At 33.7% G+C, this 16,752-nt stretch overlaps 2 protein-coding genes across 2 annotated transcripts; one reads left to right on the plus strand and one right to left on the minus strand.

Moving 5' to 3' along the window:
• The first annotated feature begins 610 nt into the window (after positions 1-610).
• On the plus strand, positions 611-4,551 carry LOC8283665 (protein CHAPERONE-LIKE PROTEIN OF POR1, chloroplastic). The gene is made up of 3 exons (XM_002521223.3): positions 611-1,059; positions 2,061-2,421; positions 4,168-4,551. Exons 1-3 carry the CDS (start codon positions 715-717, stop codon positions 4,341-4,343), a joined length of 882 nt encoding a protein of 293 aa, XP_002521269.1. The 5' UTR covers positions 611-714; the 3' UTR covers positions 4,344-4,551.
• Positions 4,552-5,827: 1,276 nt separating this feature from the next.
• On the minus strand, positions 5,828-11,034 carry LOC8283666 (protein ALTERED PHOSPHATE STARVATION RESPONSE 1). The gene is made up of 4 exons (XM_002521224.4): positions 9,357-11,034; positions 8,231-8,460; positions 7,076-7,296; positions 5,828-7,001 (listed from the first exon to the last, which is right to left on the minus strand). The coding sequence occupies exons 1-4, from the start codon at positions 10,321-10,323 to the stop codon at positions 6,161-6,163; spliced, it is 2,259 nt and encodes a 752-aa protein (XP_002521270.1). The 5' UTR covers positions 10,324-11,034; the 3' UTR covers positions 5,828-6,160.
• Between the last annotated feature and the right edge of the window lie 5,718 nt (positions 11,035-16,752).

The raw sequence follows: 16,752 nt of genomic DNA on the forward strand, positions 1-16,752 counted from the left end.
TATACTAATTTTTCATTATAAAACAACTTCAAAAAAATCTTAAAATTCGGTTATTTTTTTGCAAATCCATTCAAATTTATTTCATATTAGAAAAAGAAAAAATGACCAAAATCTTTACAAAATGCACTTTACCTTAGATGCTTGATGCTCAAGTCTCACGTTTTTTTCAATATATTGTCTAAATCGAGAAAGATTTTAGTAAATTACAGTAGTCATGGGATCCAATTGAACACATTTATCATAGTTTTAATGAAATATACTAAATACTTATACTAAATACTTTTAATGAAGTGTGTTTTTAGCTAGTTAAATATAAATAAAGGGAATTTTGAATTAATTTTATAAAATACTGGTCCTAACTAATGAATTAGGTATAAATTCAGGGGTATATAGTAATTAATTCTAAATTATAACATCTTTTTCCTTTTCTTTATAAAAAAGAATTTATATCTATTGATTTGTGATAGGTTTGTTTTCCTTCTCTCCGTATTAGGTTTTGGTGGACCCAATCAATAATCATCAATCGGATCGATACAGAAACAATCCTATACCGTCACAGCACCATAACATTTCTATGATTAAAAAAAAAAATCTACCAAAACCGTTGTTTTTGTTTTGCTTCTCTCACTCGTCTCATAACAGTCTTATAAACACAAAGGAAAAAGAAAAAAAAAAAACAGAACCAATTTCGATTTTCTTTTCTAGTCCACAAAAATGGCTGCGGCCCCTCTCTCTGTGCGACCCAACTCTCTCTCTTCGAATTCTGCATTTCCACGACCACCAACTGCACCAACATCAACTACAATTAGTACCCAATTACAGTCTATCAAGAAAGAGCCTTGGAGGCTCACTATTTTGCCATCTAGACGCTACTTCTCTGGAAAAGGCGCGAGAGCTAGAGCTAGCTCTAGAGCTGATGATTCGGCGCCGTTTGAGATGTCGGTAGAGAACGCACTTAAGCTTCTTGGTGTATCAGAAGGGGCTTCTTTTGATGATATACTTCGCGCCAAAAAATCTATTCTTGCTTCTTGTAAAGATGACCAAGAAGCAGTTGCTCAGGTTATTTCTGTGCCCTTTCTTGTTATTGATAATGGTTTTAAATTTGAATTTATTTCTTGATTTTTGTATCCCTAGCTAACTAATTTAGGTGGTTATTAGAATTGGGTTTTGAGAAAGTTGTTGATTTAGATTTGGATGTTTCAAGTTTTTTACCCTCCAGTTGGTTACATAACTGACTTGTGTGATTTTTAGTCTTGGATTTTGGGAAAGTTCGTTGTTGGTTTATATATGTTAGAAATTTGTTCCTGGGTTGTTATTTGTGTGCAGTTAATTGATTTAAGTAGGGTAATTTGATTGGATTTTGCGTTGTGTTCTCTTCGAGCTTTGAATTTATTTGTAATGCTGACATATCTAGTTCAGCTGCTAAAGAAAATGACGTAAAAAGTAAAAGAAGTAGCAGTTGATGTAGTAGTAAATAACTTTGGAATTCATTGGCAGGTTGGTAGTTTGAAAATTGGAACTCTTACAGTTTGTTTGTAAATTAAATTTGTGATAAGTGATATGAGGAATTCTAATGTCCGAGTAATTTGTTACTGAAAGATTGAATTTCCAGCTCTAACTTGCCTGCACAGAGCAACCCTATGGTTGAACTTAAATTCCCACTGCCTTTTGATTTGTGAGCTTCTTGACTGGGTTTTTACAGAATTTTTGGCATGTAATTTGGCATCCTTAATAAAGGGCATTGCATGGTATGCTTTCGATTTGATGTCCGGGGCATAAGAAGATTGTCCATTTTCCCATTTTTCAGTTTATACTGGTGCTTATATGTAGCCCCAACTGGTTATAGTTCTTTTTTGTGTTATACAATAGAGTTGGTTCAAATTTTAGCTCTTGAAGATATAATACAATTTCTTGATGTCAATATTGTTAAATTAATAGTATTTATCTGTTGTCATTAGCATTTACTATAATAGAGAAAATTAGTATGTTGATTGTATTGACAAGTAGTTGTTTTTGGTGATTTTAATGTCTTAACACTATTAATTATAATTGAATTTTAGGTTGAGGCTGCATATGATATGTTGCTCATGCAAAGCTTGACGCAACGCCGAGCTGGAAAGGTTGCAAATAGTGATATCAGATATGCTGATGTTAAACCCATAAATGGCCCAGGGATGGGATCAGTTCCTCAGTGGCTGCAGGCAACAATGAAAAAGACACCTGTTTCAGTGGAAACACCATCAACAGGTGACTTGGGAATACGAGCAGGAGTTTATGGAGCTATGATGGTCTTAACTTATGTTAATGGAGCTTCCTCAATATCTGTTGCCCCTTATGCTGGAGCTGATGTTCCTGGGCTGATCTTAGCTACAACTTTTGGGGCTTCATTGTACTTCTTGACCAAAAAGAATGTGAAGTTAGGTAATGATGTTTAACGAATATCAAATGATTTTTCCTACAGAAGTTTCACATTTCCTCCATTTTATTGGAGCATAGTTGTCAAAACTGCACCTGAGGCATACCTTAGGCGCAAGTGGCATGGGACACTTACCTAACATTGCTATAGGAGTAAGGCGGTCGACCTTCAATTGGCACTCACTTTATGGCTTAGGCATGTGCCTTCTACCTACCACAAGGGAGAGGCGCTATTCACAAACCTTCCCCATGGATCCACCAGCAAGTTTCTGCAAATTCCATCTCCTTAGCTGGAAAATTGTCAAATTCTTAGTGGACCACCACCAGTACACTTAAAATATTGTAATCTACCAGAATTTGGTATCAATGCATCTGAATCTGATTGAAACACCACCCACGGAGTCACCTGAAACTGGTCCTTTTCTGGCATCATCTGTTTCCAATCCTTCCAGTTTGCTGTTTCTGAGTTTCTTTTAGAAGACAACAATACTGAGAAGTTGTTTCTGAGTCTGACTTTGATTCTCTTTTCTTTTTTTTTGTGAGGCTGTATATCCATCTCAAAATCTTGGAGCTTTTATGGGCGCTATTCTTTTTTCAATGTTTCTTTTAATTCCTTCCTTTTCTGGCATCCTTTGTTTTCAATCCTTCCAGGCTGCTGTTTCTGTCTCCGCTTCTTTTCTTCTGTTTCTGTGTTTCTTTTAGAAGATACCAATATTGAGGAGTTGTTTCTGGGTCTGTCTCTGATTCTTTTTTTTTCTTGTGAGGCTGTATATCCATCTCAAAATCTTGGAATTTATACGGGTTCTTGTTTCCCTCGAAGTTACTAATTTAATTTGTATATAAAATTTACAAACAGATGATACATAGAAATTTTAATCTTTTTAAATTGAAATGTTAAAAGCTACAGCTTGTATGACTTCAAGCTTTTTTCAACCCAACTCAAACATTATCACATGGTTTAGATATATTCTCTTCATTTTCATGTAGATATTAAAGCATTTCATAACATTTCATCAGTTCTTTTCCAAATGATGTTCTTTGCATTCTTTATGTAGGTGGTTAGATTGTCAGTTTCTGATTGATGCTTTGATAATCATTAACTTTTCTCCACATAATTTATGTTATCATATATTTGTTATGAATTCTTTTTGTTAGATTTTAACCTTTTTGCACCTGCAACTAGGCTCTAGGCCTCTTTGTGCCTCAAATAAATGTGCTTTGCAATTTCTGAATTTTAACTGTTAGTCATATAAGGAAGGGGGGATTGAGGCCTAGGCATTGTTGTTTATTACCAGACCTAAAAATGCTTATATGTGCATTCTGATGCTACTAGCAGTGAAATACAGTCTATTTAACGTTGTGTTTCATTATTGATCTTGAAGGCTTTGTTCACCTCCTTTTCTGATCTATATTGTCAAGGAAATGGTGATCTGTCATCAGGAACATAAACATATATGTCATTGACATAGTTGAAACCCCACATGGTTTATGACACTGTGAAAAGTCAGAATCCCCCACTTTCTTTCTTGCCCCTTTTTAACTGATTGTAGTTGGCAAGATTGATATTCAACATAGTGGTTGGTCTCCTGTGAAAACTGTTAATTTTAGCAGTTGAACACAATGTGTTGAAAAGGAATAAAGACTGCCTAGACTAAATACTGCCTCAAATTAAGTAGAATTAAATTTATCTAGAAATTATGCTTGAAATGGAGCATATGGAGGCATCTAATTTTTTTTCTTCCATGTCTATAGGGAAGGCCACCCTAATAACTTTAGGAGGTCTTGCAGCCGGTGCTGTGGTTGGATCAGCAGTTGAGAATTGGTTGCAGGTTGACATTGTCCCATTTCTTGGCATACACTCCCCTGCTGCCGTAGTTAGTGAATTCATTCTCTTCTCTCAATTCTTGGTTTCCCTCTACCTGAGGTAACATTAGAGGAGATTGTAATTGTAACTGGAATGCTGAACCCTGTAATTATTCATTTGCATGATCATGCCCAAGCCTGTCTTTTAATCATTATTATTAGGATGAGTATCATTACATATTGTACAAAACTACGAATAGAATGTACTGAAACTTGAATTAATCTGAAATCTGCTCGAGAATTGCAATGAACATGTGAAAGTATTCACATCAAGGGGGAGTCCTCGGTCAATTATAATGTCATTCTTGAACCTTGGAATAAGTTTGCCCTCCTTTTTTGTTCTTCACTGGGAAAACATGAAAACTATGTTGTATAACCAGAAAGTTCGGAAGAGGAGATTGTACCGATGACGAATCTCTTCTCTGATCTAACATTCTCTTTGTGATTGTGCTTTTTGCGGGCTTCCATCATATGAAATTCATAACCCTTTTCTTCATTTTTCTAATTTTCTTTTTCAAGTTTCTTTTAAAGATGGGTTCAAAAAGTGAAAAAAGCTGACTCTGTTCTTCAAATGACCTGCTTATCTTCAGCATGAGCTCCAACATTCTGCTAGTCATTTAGTGGTCTAACGACCAAGCTGTACTTAGTTCCATGGAATTATATATGAAAGTTGAACACAGGCTCCTCTCAATAGAATAGGGTGCGTGCTAAGTATGCATGTCCTCTCTACATCATTTACTGCTTAAAGTTTTTAGCAGTGGTGGTAACAACTTTTAACTGATGAAATGTAAGCAGGGCATGTCCCAAGAGAATCTTAATGTTGATTTGGCACTTAGCAATTGTGCACTGCATTAAATGGCCAGATATGTTAAAGATTGAAATTTTTCTTCTGAAATATAAATATTGGTCAGGAGTTCAATTAATACATGGCAGCATGCAGATCTTGAAAATGTGGCCTAAAAGATTAATAGGGTATTATTCAATGTTGATAATTACTAATTAGGACATGAAGTTAATTATTTAGTGAATGGATCAGATCCTAACCATACAATTTCACTAACATTCAATCTCAGGTCTTATATTATTTTTCTGATGCTCTGAATAAAGATAGTCTCATCCAACAGTGGGCACACTCATGGTCTCATGCTCTTTTTTTTTTTCTTGTATGAGATAATATAGTTGATGTGCTGGATCTTGGTTGCAATAACTTTTCTCAGCTCCTTTTTTCCTGTAAAATAAGTTTCTCTGCCTAGGGCCACCCTGTGAGAGAAATTTGTCTAAAGTTACAAGTTTATGTAGGCCTAAGCATAATGCTTTGGCAGTGCACATAATCCTTACATTCAAAAATGCCAGAATGGTGGGTTCTTCAACCTTCTCTTTTTCTGCACAAATTCCTGCATCTGTCAGTGATGCTGAGCCTGCTGGCTTAAGATGCCATAAAAGCTTTTATGGGATAAATACTCATTGATAACCTGAAAGAACTATGAAAAGGAAAAGAAAAATATTTTCAAGAGGTTTTCTCATGCAAGTTTCAGCCATTGAAACAAAGTTCATAACCATTCCCCAGACATGTAAACCAGACCCCTCTATTCAACACCAGAGTATAAACAATTACAAGGAATGCCCGCTTGAAATTTCCTATCTCTGCATTTCTTGTCCTTCTTGTCAACAAGGAAGCATTAGATCAGGAGATTTACAAGACTTTTGCGACAAAAATGCGGGCAATACATCATCGATTCACAATAAACAAATAGTAATCCCTTGCTACAAACATCTGCTAAAAATGAAAATTAATTTGTCTCAGCGAGCTGCTTCGACATGATATAATGTACAAACAATTCATAAACCCTAATACCTGAAGCTCCTTTTTCAAGCTCTTTTGTCACCTGCTGCCATTTTCTTCAACCTGACTGCCCTCTAAATATGATTGGCTGTCTAGTTTTCCAGCATTTGCAGTGCAATTGACAAGTTCATTATACATTTTCATAGAAGCCTTGGAGAATTCTGCCAATGACTCGAAAACTGTCGAAAATCCTGTCTGAAACCCGGTTAGTGTTATCCTTTGTGTTTCTTGCATGCACTTGTGGTGTTTTTCTTTTTCTATGTCCAGCTTCTTCCTAAATATGTCTAACTGATCTTTCTTTTCAGTCCAATTGTCATTGTGGCCTTCTGCTTCTTGATCGGGTTTATATTCTATAAGCTTAGACTCGAGTAATCTTGTTTCAGCCTTCTGCAACGCCAGAGTCCTTCTATCGAGCTCTTTTGCAAGACCGTCAACTTTCCTCTTCTGTTGCTGTTCCTCCCCTTGCTGAGACCACAGAGCCCTTACATCCTTTGAAAAGCTTTTTAATGCAAGAGATACTGCCTTATCAGGTAAGTTCGCCATTGAAGATAACCAGTTATGGCAGATCACAAGTAATGGGGGACCATTAGCTCGATATGGTGCTGCAGAACGCCTGCCTCTGGAGTATAATTCAACTTCAGGAACTAAGAACTTCGTTAGCCAACCATGTAAGGCTTCAACATATGCTTTTTGTGCTGCAACATACTCAGTAAAGCATGCACGCCAATTGTGGATCTCTGCCTCAAGCTGAAGCGTCGCAAGCCGGTGAGAATCATTGCAGAATTTTCCATTTGTAGGGCAAGCAAACGATTTTACTTCGAACAGAATCTTGTTTTGGGTTTCATGGGATTCCAACATGATCTTCCAGGTGTGAGTTAAGCTGCACAATGAAGAAAAAAATGATGATGAACATAATTTTTCTTTTTCTCTTTTTTCTAAAGGTAACTATCTTACCCTTTCAAGAGCTCCACTATTTGAGGCTGTAGTTCTTCATCTCTAAGCTTCTCGATTCTCTTCGAGATGGACTCAGCACTTCGGATTGCAACTAAGATCCTAGCATATAAATCTTTCACTGCAGCTCTAGTCTTGTCCATGGCTAGTTCATCTCCTCGGACATCCTGGTTTCTTAGTCGTGCACATTTTCTTTCATAAATTTTCCGAGTGCTATCTCCGGCCTGAAGCACAGTAAACAAAGAAAACAAAATCACACTAGTGGATCGAAGAAAATAGAAAAAGAAATCTGCCAGTGTTCCTATAGTGTTTTAGTCCAAAATAAAGAATTCAAGTATTAGCATCTGGGGAAACCTCCACGATTCTAACACCTAAAATGGATATAGAAAGCTCCTGTAAAGATGCAATTACTGATTAAACGATGCAAGTCTCTGTAGCTTGTTGAGTTCATTTTTAAGAACATTATCAGGTATATTGAACTAAATTCATATGCATTGTGTCTGCAGTCATTGGAGTTTGTCAAAAAGGATTTCTTGTTGGCAAAAGTTGACAAGAGACTCATGCACAGAGACATCAAAATTATAGTCCCTTTTCCTGGAGATCTGCATCCTAGAGAAGAATCACATAGTAGGCAATCAAATGCAATTCACTAGTCTTTCCTGTACAATTCAGAAACTTTGGTTTGTGGACTCAGTACTGATCCTCTAGGCACTTTTCATCCCTTTGTTTATCCTTGATTCTATAGATACAGTCTCCGCTCCAGGTTAGATGCTTATTGTCACACATTTACAGAAAGAACTGGTATTACACGGAATTCCAAATGCCAACAAACTTTGGTCAGCATGTGGATCCAATAAACTTTTGCATTGACAAAGCTATGCCTTCATTGACACTGAGAAAACAGTGTAGATAATTAACTTCATTTGTTGCTGTATAGACCAATAAATCTGGAATAAAGATCACTAGATTGCCAATTTACTACCTATATCAGTAAATGTGATCACCTACATGTCATGGCCTGAAAATATAGGTCAAGTTTTTCTTTCAGGGCAATCTTCTTTGCCCTGTTTAATTATTTGAAGCTAAGCTTCTCCTCAATTTGTCTCCATGTAGCCATTGACAAAGTAGTCTCATAAGTCGAAAAGCATTTCACTTTACCTTAACTTCTTCATAGAGCTTCTTTTCCCAAGCATACAGCCTACCAAGTGTTAGCGAATGGCTTCCTGAATCCATCATCCCTCCATAATCATCAAATAGATCATTCTTATATTCTGTCCAGTTTGTTGTACTTTTAGAACTGGATGCAACGAGACTCTTGCATGATGAAGGCTTACTAGATGAAGTAGACCGCTGCCATGTAATAGCTTGAATGAATTTTGTCGAGTTCTCTGCATTACAATGGGACAAGAGTTGGTCTTTTTGAGGATGAAAACAAGAAGAACAGAATGACAAGTAGCCCAGATTGATCATGAGCGTTTAACTGATGCATCTCAGACCCACTAATCAAAAAAAGCAGAGGAAAAATAATTCATGAAAGGTAGGATGAGAAAGGAGAAAAGAAACAAAATGGTATGATGATATAGCTAAAAAAAGGCCAATGGACAATGAATTAGACCTTACGGATGAAGCAAAGAGAAAATGTAGCAAGTCTGATGGATCTATAAGAACCATTAATTGCTTGAACTTTCTCATAAGCTATCATGATGGGTGATACAGTATGCATGATGACACACCATTTTTCTTCCACATCTCGCTCTGGTATGAAGTTTGATTAGAATTTATTTAATATTAATCAAGAAAAGAACAAACCACTTTCACACATAAGTCATTTAATAAGGCTGAAGTTTCCAACAGAAGAAATTAAGCATGCAAGCTGCCAAACAAAGAGCCAAAAGAAATTAAATAGGAAACAAGAGGCCCACCATAGATCTTTTCAAAAGTTTGTAGAGAAAATTTCATGGTAATGGACAATAAAAGATTAGCAAAAGAAATGGAAGTAGAAGACAGGAATTCCTACAAAAAGGAGACAGAAAGAAATTAGTTCAAGAAAGTGAAAAGAAAAAAAGTGGACTTCAGTAGCTTACCCTCAGTTTGCAAAATTATATACGAATTACCAATCTAAAGCCACAAGAGAATATTCATATAGTAGGTAAACAAGGTACATTAAACCACAGAAGCGCAACAGCCTAAAATATGTAAGGAAAAAATAGAAGGATAAATGATATTGAAATTGTTCAAACCCGAAAAGAAAAATTAAAATGAAAAGAAGAAACCTGATACCCACCTTTGATTTCCTCCAAGCCAGATTGCAAGTACACTCTATTAGCCTCAAGCATTCTTGAAACATCCTTACCAGAATCATAAGCTCTAATAAAATGGTCTTCAATATCCTTCAATGCATCTAATAGTTCTCTACCTTTCTCTGGTATATCAATAACAGTAAGTCCCTTCTGGTCTCCCTGGCTTCCATTACTATTATTAATATTATTAACATCTCCATCTACCACCTTTACCACATCATTATTTGCGCTTTCTTCCAGCTGATCCCCTTTTCCTTTCTCTTCAATAACCCTCTCTTCTTTTTCTTCTTCTTCTCCTTCTCTTTGATCTTCTTCTTCCTCTTCTTCCTCTCTATCTCCTTCTTCTTCTAAGTCTGGAATCCCTTCTTCTTCTCTTACCACCTTCAAATCATCATCAGAACTTCTCCTATAACCACTAATAATCTCTGGCCTCATAGTATCAAAAGGGTTAAAGAAATCCCACCCGAAATTATCTGTCTGTGATGACTGTGGCATTATAGGTGGTTGTTGCATTTGCATGTAAAAGTACCCAAAACTTTGCTTCTCCTCCTCTTCTCTTTCCTCTTCTTCTTTAGTCCCTTCCTCACTAGAATCTGATGTAGTAGTTGAAGAACCACAAGACTCACAAGTAATAGCTTCATGGGAAGTTGATTCAGATGGCCCTTGTTGAATAAACATTGGGTTTGTTATTACATTGTGTTCAGCAGTAGAAGGCGGAGATGGCGGACAAGGAGGAGGGAAAGTAATGAGGAAAGGTGAAGTTGGTGAAGAATGACGAGCTATAAAGAGCTTAATAGCAGCAGCAACTGCATACAGAGACTGACAGTATCTGCAATGAGCTTCTGCAAGTGTATATCTTCTCTCTACAGCTAGTTTTAGCTGCCGCTTTCTTTCTCTACAGATGGATACCACTTCTTCTTCTTCTTCTAGTTTTGAGGCAACACATCCCATTCTTAAATTAGTTTCTTCTGCTGTATAAAGCAAAATGTTTGTTTTCTTTGGCTTGTATAGGCGTGGATGCTGCTTTTCGTGAAATGGGGACCGTGTAGAGTGAAGGAAAGGTGGTTTCTTTGAAAAAAATGCGTATTCTTTTAAGATAAAAAGGAAGTGGGGGCTAATACATAAGCTAGCTAGCTATGGAAAAGTGGGATTTTTTTCTTTTATAAATGTGTTTGAATAATGTTTCTTCTAAAGCTGTAACCTTGCTTTGGAACAACCCATTTCATCTTTTGGTTTGAGAAAGTTATATTTCGGCTACAGACTTTGTTCTTGAAGAAGTTTCATAGCAACCCATTACAACCCTTGGCAGCAAAAACAGAGAGAGAGAGACAATAATACAGAGCTAAAACTACATTCAACAGAAATTTTTTTCTTAAAAAAGATAAAAAGAAAGGAAAAAGTTTCTTTCTTTAACAGATGAAGATGTTTCTTAAGTGATTTTATGTCTCCTGTAAAACTAAAAATGGCTTGAGATAAGCTCTAGCTAGCAGGGAAGAATGTTAAGAGAGAGAGAGAGAACGAGATTTTGTTGAGCTAGATACTGTGACAGACAGAAAGAAGGACTGTATTTTCATCAAAAGAAAGAGAAGGAAAAAAAAAAAAGAGAAAAGGTGATGTTAATACATTACTTATCTCAGTAATCCCTTCAAATTAACAAAGAAAATTAAGAGAGAGAGAGAGAGAGAGAGAGAGAGAGAGAGAGAGAGTACGAAACAGAACAAAAAAGCCAGTAAATGACAGAAGAAGAGCAGTGGTAAAGAAAGAGAGGTAGGGGCTCGAGAAAGAGAGAGTGTAGTTATTTTTCTTGTGTTTAGTAACACATGTTTAAAAAATATAGTAAAACTTTTTCTATTTATTTATTCAAATTATAAATTTTATTTTTTAATATATATGATAATTACAATAATAATAATAATAATAATAATAAAAAGAAAAAGAAATTCATGATTCTGCATCATCACCAACAATCAATAAAAGTTCCTCTGCTACAAAATTTAGCAGAAAGAGGGAACGAACGACACTTGGGACAGACTGCTGAGTAAGAGGAGAGGAGTAGTCAAATACGTACACAGCCATTACAAACGAAAATACTTTTGTCTTCTAATTATAGGTTAATTTTTATTATTTGTTTTGCTATCTAATTAATTAAATTAAACTTTTTTATTTTTCTTTTTATTATTTGTTTTGCTATCTAATTAATTAATTCGTATGCGCTTGTGGTGTCTTTCTATATTGAGTGATATTTTTTATTTAAACTGCTTAGTGCTTATTGTTTTAATTTTTCGGTAACTCACTCTGTTACTGTAACAATCTAATGTTCACTTTAATAATTTTATAAGTTCTCAAAAACTAAATTTTAAAAGTTTTGCTAATATCACAATTAATAATCTCCAAGATTGTTGAGTAATGAAATATGTTATGATAATCTTTGGTGACTTTACAATAAGTTGATCATCAATATAAATAAAATGATATAGAACCATATGATTTTTTTTTGTAGTATTTTTTACACTCTAAGATATATAGGTGAATACATCCTACCTAAAATTGGAGATACTTTTTATATCATTGAGACTAATATTATAAAGCTATGAATTATTTTAATTATAAAAAGGCGACTATCCTCACTATATAATGAAAATTAACGATGAAAAATATAGTCAATTATAAATTTAAAATTTTAAAAGATATATAAAAAGAGAGTACACTAATAGATAAATATACGTACTGAATAATTGTAGGTCCTTTTTTGACAAAAAAGCTAATTATGTTTGTAATCTCCATCTTTAATTTTAAAACAAATGATTGAAAATTTATTAAAAATTTAAATTTTTAAGATTTAGAAAATGAAAAATCTCGACATCTATTTAAAAAGAAAATAAAAAAATTGAACTTGTGCGCCTAACCTTGCTATGGATATTAGAATTTCTAGTAAAGTATAAAGTAGGTCTCTTATTATTTATATCTATTATGTAAACTAATTGAGAATGCAATAATTAAGATTTCATTTGACATATGTAGTTGTGATTATCCATCATATTCATAAGGATAGACAACCAAGAGCCTAAAAAAATTAGAGAGTTTTCAATTAAGAATTGACTATGTAATTATTCATAATTTGTAGTAAGAAAATGTAATCTACTAAACTATATGTCTACCTTCTTATTTGTATGATCTCTTTGCAATTAATCTCATGTCTAAATCAAAACAATAATAAAAAAAAGTAGAAATAATTTACATGTAATAGAATAAAAAATAAAAAAATACTTATGTTTTTACTTTTACATATAGAGCATTTAATCAAATCATAGAAGTTATCAGTTAAGTATAATTCTAATAAAATTGAAGAGAAAAAGACCAACACACACATCACAACTATTATAAAAAAAGAAACCAAAGAAAATATAATCTATGCATTCACAAAACATTAGAAATTAACTAATAAACAAAACTCATTTATCATCATAATTCTCAAAAATATCTTCTAGCATAATATTATAATCAAGATAACTTTTCCTATTCTACTTTATATGCAAAAAGTAATTGATAATAAACTATGAGACAAATTCGAGATCCATATTATTCCATTTGTTGCTCTTATGATGGTACAAGAGGCTTTATCAATATAAAAATGAAACCGACAACTTAATGTTCCTCAAATTGCTAATCTAAAACATTTGCAATCCTAACCCTATAATGCGGTTTATTCTAAGTTATAGAAAAGAAATCACTATATATGTGTAAAATTTTTTCATTGATTAATTGAGTTTTATCATCAAGTATTTTACCATTGAATGTTAAGGAAACTATAAGAAAATAAATGTTGCAGGCCTTCCAGATTTACTGTTATATCCCATGTCTAGTCTCATCCATATTCTAGCATTGAAAATAAAACTAAATATCAAAATACTAATAAAATTCAAAATAAAAAGAGCTAGATTGAAAACTTAATGATGTTTTTTTCAATTTAAGATTCTATCAATCAAATCCTTTCAATAAAAATATACTAATACATGATAACGACTTATAGAGATAAACATATAAAAAAGTTTTCAAAGTAAACATGCCTTCAAAGTTAAGTCTGAACCTTTCACCTAATGCATATTCTCTTATACATTTTCTTATAATTCAATAGTCCTTTTCTCCCATAGAAATGAACTCATTGCATTCAACCTAGTTATGTTAATTGATTTTCTAGGAATAAAAGAAATCGATACTCCATGGTTGGTTAAGTAGACGAATGGTGACAATGGATATATCTAGTTACTATAATGCCTTGGAATTATTCTAATCTACAAAGTCGCATATCTGGTGCAAAGTCACATTCCACGCGAGCAGCAAAAAAGATCGAGAAAGAGAAAGAATAAAGAAGAAAATGAGATTGATATAATTCTACAAGCCACAGAAAATATGTAACAAAAAAAAAAGCCATAAAGAATATGAAGAATATACTTTACTTAATATCACAAATGATAATATGCTTGTAATTGAATTTGATATAATATGTCTTTAAAATGGAAGCACTAATAGGTTATCAATTATTACAGAGATCCTACTCAACTATAGATGTAAAGCTATCAAATTCAAAGAATAGGCTGAAAATACGAGGAAAAAATATGAAAATGACTTGCCTTATAAGGAATTCAAAAAGGAATATTGGTATCAATATCAGAATCTACGAACATGACTTAACTCCAATTAATAGCTATAAAATTTAGAAAGGTTTATGAATTTGGATACTACCTTAGCAATTGGTATTAGTTGCTGCACAAGAGTTAAGGCATTTAATGACAAATCTTGTTTATCCTTCAAACTGTTTGCTATGGACATATCAAGAAATTTAAAAAAGGAAGAACTTAATTGATTAATTTGATAGCAATAGTCTAACAATATGATTCAACTAGAGTAAAAGACAACTTATCAATCCTATGCATTTCTTGTATTTGTAAAGAAGATGAAGAGTGAGAGTCCAATTGAGAATGAAGTCACAAACTTTGTCCTTTTTGATAGGGAGAGGAATAGGTAATAATATAAAAAACCGAAAAATAAATAAATAAATAATAAATATTCTTAATGCACCATCTTACTACCTTAATAACACTCAAGTAGGTGAAAATATTTTTCTCATAAAATAAAATGCTATAAGAGACTAAAACTCTAACAATTGAGAGAAATAGTATTAAAATCAATTTAAGTTGCCAAGTAAGGAAAAGAAAGTATGTTTAGAACATTACTTTCATATAGATATATAGATATAGGAGTGTAAGTAATTATATTTATTTTTAAGAAAAAAAAAAGAGAAAATTATTGTTACATATATTGTTTAATGATTTTGTTTGCAATTTAGTACCATGTATGTTAATCTGTTAGCAATTTAGTGTTAAATTCCTAAATGACATTAAATATGATGATGTGGCTCTTTTATTATTTACAACATGTTTTCGATGACATAGACAATTAGTGAGAGAAATTTTTTATCTAGGCTTGGTGTATGTCTCCATTTATATACCAAACCGATAGATAATTGACACATTTTCATTAGTTTTAAATAATATAATATATATCAATCATCCAATACCAAAGTATAAAATAGTCATATATATGCATCATTTTATTTATTTATTATGGTGTATACATCAAACCTAGGTCATCAACGAATATAAGTGAAATTAGATAAACACTCTTTCCAGTTTCTTTTAAATCACTCTTCCTGAATCAAAGTATTTCTAATTTAAAAAAATATTGAAATGAATTAGTAAAAGTTCAATGATGAATTCATAATCGTTTGAGAGTAGTCAAATTCTATAAAGAAATGTGACTATAAGTTGCCATCTCTCATAATAATGCTTTTGCATTATATTGACACATTCAAAAGCTTAGGAGATGTAGTCTTTAATTCTTTTGCTAGGAATGAAACCAAACTGGTTTACTGAAAGAATTCGAGAAGCAATACCACCTGACTGACTCGAAATAAACTTTGTGGTCAGTTTATAAATAAAGTATCCCACGACAATATGGCAAAACATGTCAATAGAAATAGCCTCATCAGGCTTAGGAATAAGAATCATGGTATTAGAATTGAGCCCATGGCATAAAGCACCTATTTAGAAGATTATTTTGAACTGCATTCACCACATCTTGCTGAATTATATCCTAGTATGCATGATAAAACATGCATGTGAAACCATTAGGGCCAGGAGAGCTATAAGCATCCATGTCAAAAGCGACACTCTTAATGTTATCAGTTGTTGGACAACGAGTTAGCATCTTATTGTCATCGCAAGAAACCAACAAAAGATGATGGATTGAATAAGAAAAATGTCCCCATAAGAGCTATGAAAATGCATCGAAAAGAGCTCATCATAAAAGTTTAAAATGTACCAATATATTAACTCTTGGTTATCCGTAATAGTCTCATCAATACTGAGATGATGAATACCTTGTAGGGATCTGCAATAAGCATACAAACCATGAAAGAATGTTATGTTACATCACCTGCCACAAGCCACTTTACTATGCTCTTCTTTTTATAAAAAATCTTTTGTTGTAATAAATGTAAATCTAGACATGTCTGAATATCATGTTCAAGGCAGTCTTTGTCTTCCGTATACCCATCATTGGCAGTGGAGGTTTGAACCTCTTCCAATTCTGTTTTAGTGGAAGAGATATCGGAGGCAAGCTGGCCAAATGTTTCTCTATTCCAAATTCAAAGATGATGCCTGAGAAGCTTTAGTTTCAAACAGAGTCTCTACATAGGATGAACTTGAGGATTATCGAACTGCTAAATTTTGGTGATAAAAGGTCAAAGACCATCGTGGGTTATCCACATCGCTTGAAACCGAAAAGGAGCAGGCAAGAACTGACTCATAAGCTTCGCTTCAAGTAAAAGAGGGTTGTGATCAGACCTCGGGTAATTTGCCCAGCTGGTACCAATCCTTGGCACTATATATCAATTTGATACGAAGACTTTAATTTGAATCAATTTGGTGACAAATGTATATAAAACTATTTCAATTTAGTCCCAATGTTCAAATTCCGACAACCGGTGGTGACGTGGCATGCTGAGTAGGAATATTCCAGGTGTTTTGCTCGCTCAGCGTGTGCCACGTCAATTAATGAAGCTGACTCACCAAATCCCCAAATTAAATCCCAATTCCCCTAATTTTCCCCTTATTTCCCCTAATTCAACCCTAATTATATTCCCCTCTCCTCTCCTATTTCCCTCTCCTTTTCCCCATAACTCCCGTAACTCCTGTTACCCCCACTGTCACATCATTCTCGCATTCAAAAATTTGTCCTTCTTCGAGTAACTGAAAATGTGTCCTATGTCTAGTTCGTTCTCGATCGTTCATTACCACAGAAGCTTTTTCCATGGATTCT

The sequence above is a fragment of the Ricinus communis genome, chromosome 8, assembly GCF_019578655.1.
Source record: "Ricinus communis isolate WT05 ecotype wild-type chromosome 8, ASM1957865v1, whole genome shotgun sequence".
Lineage (NCBI taxonomy): Eukaryota > Viridiplantae > Streptophyta > Magnoliopsida > Malpighiales > Euphorbiaceae > Ricinus > Ricinus communis.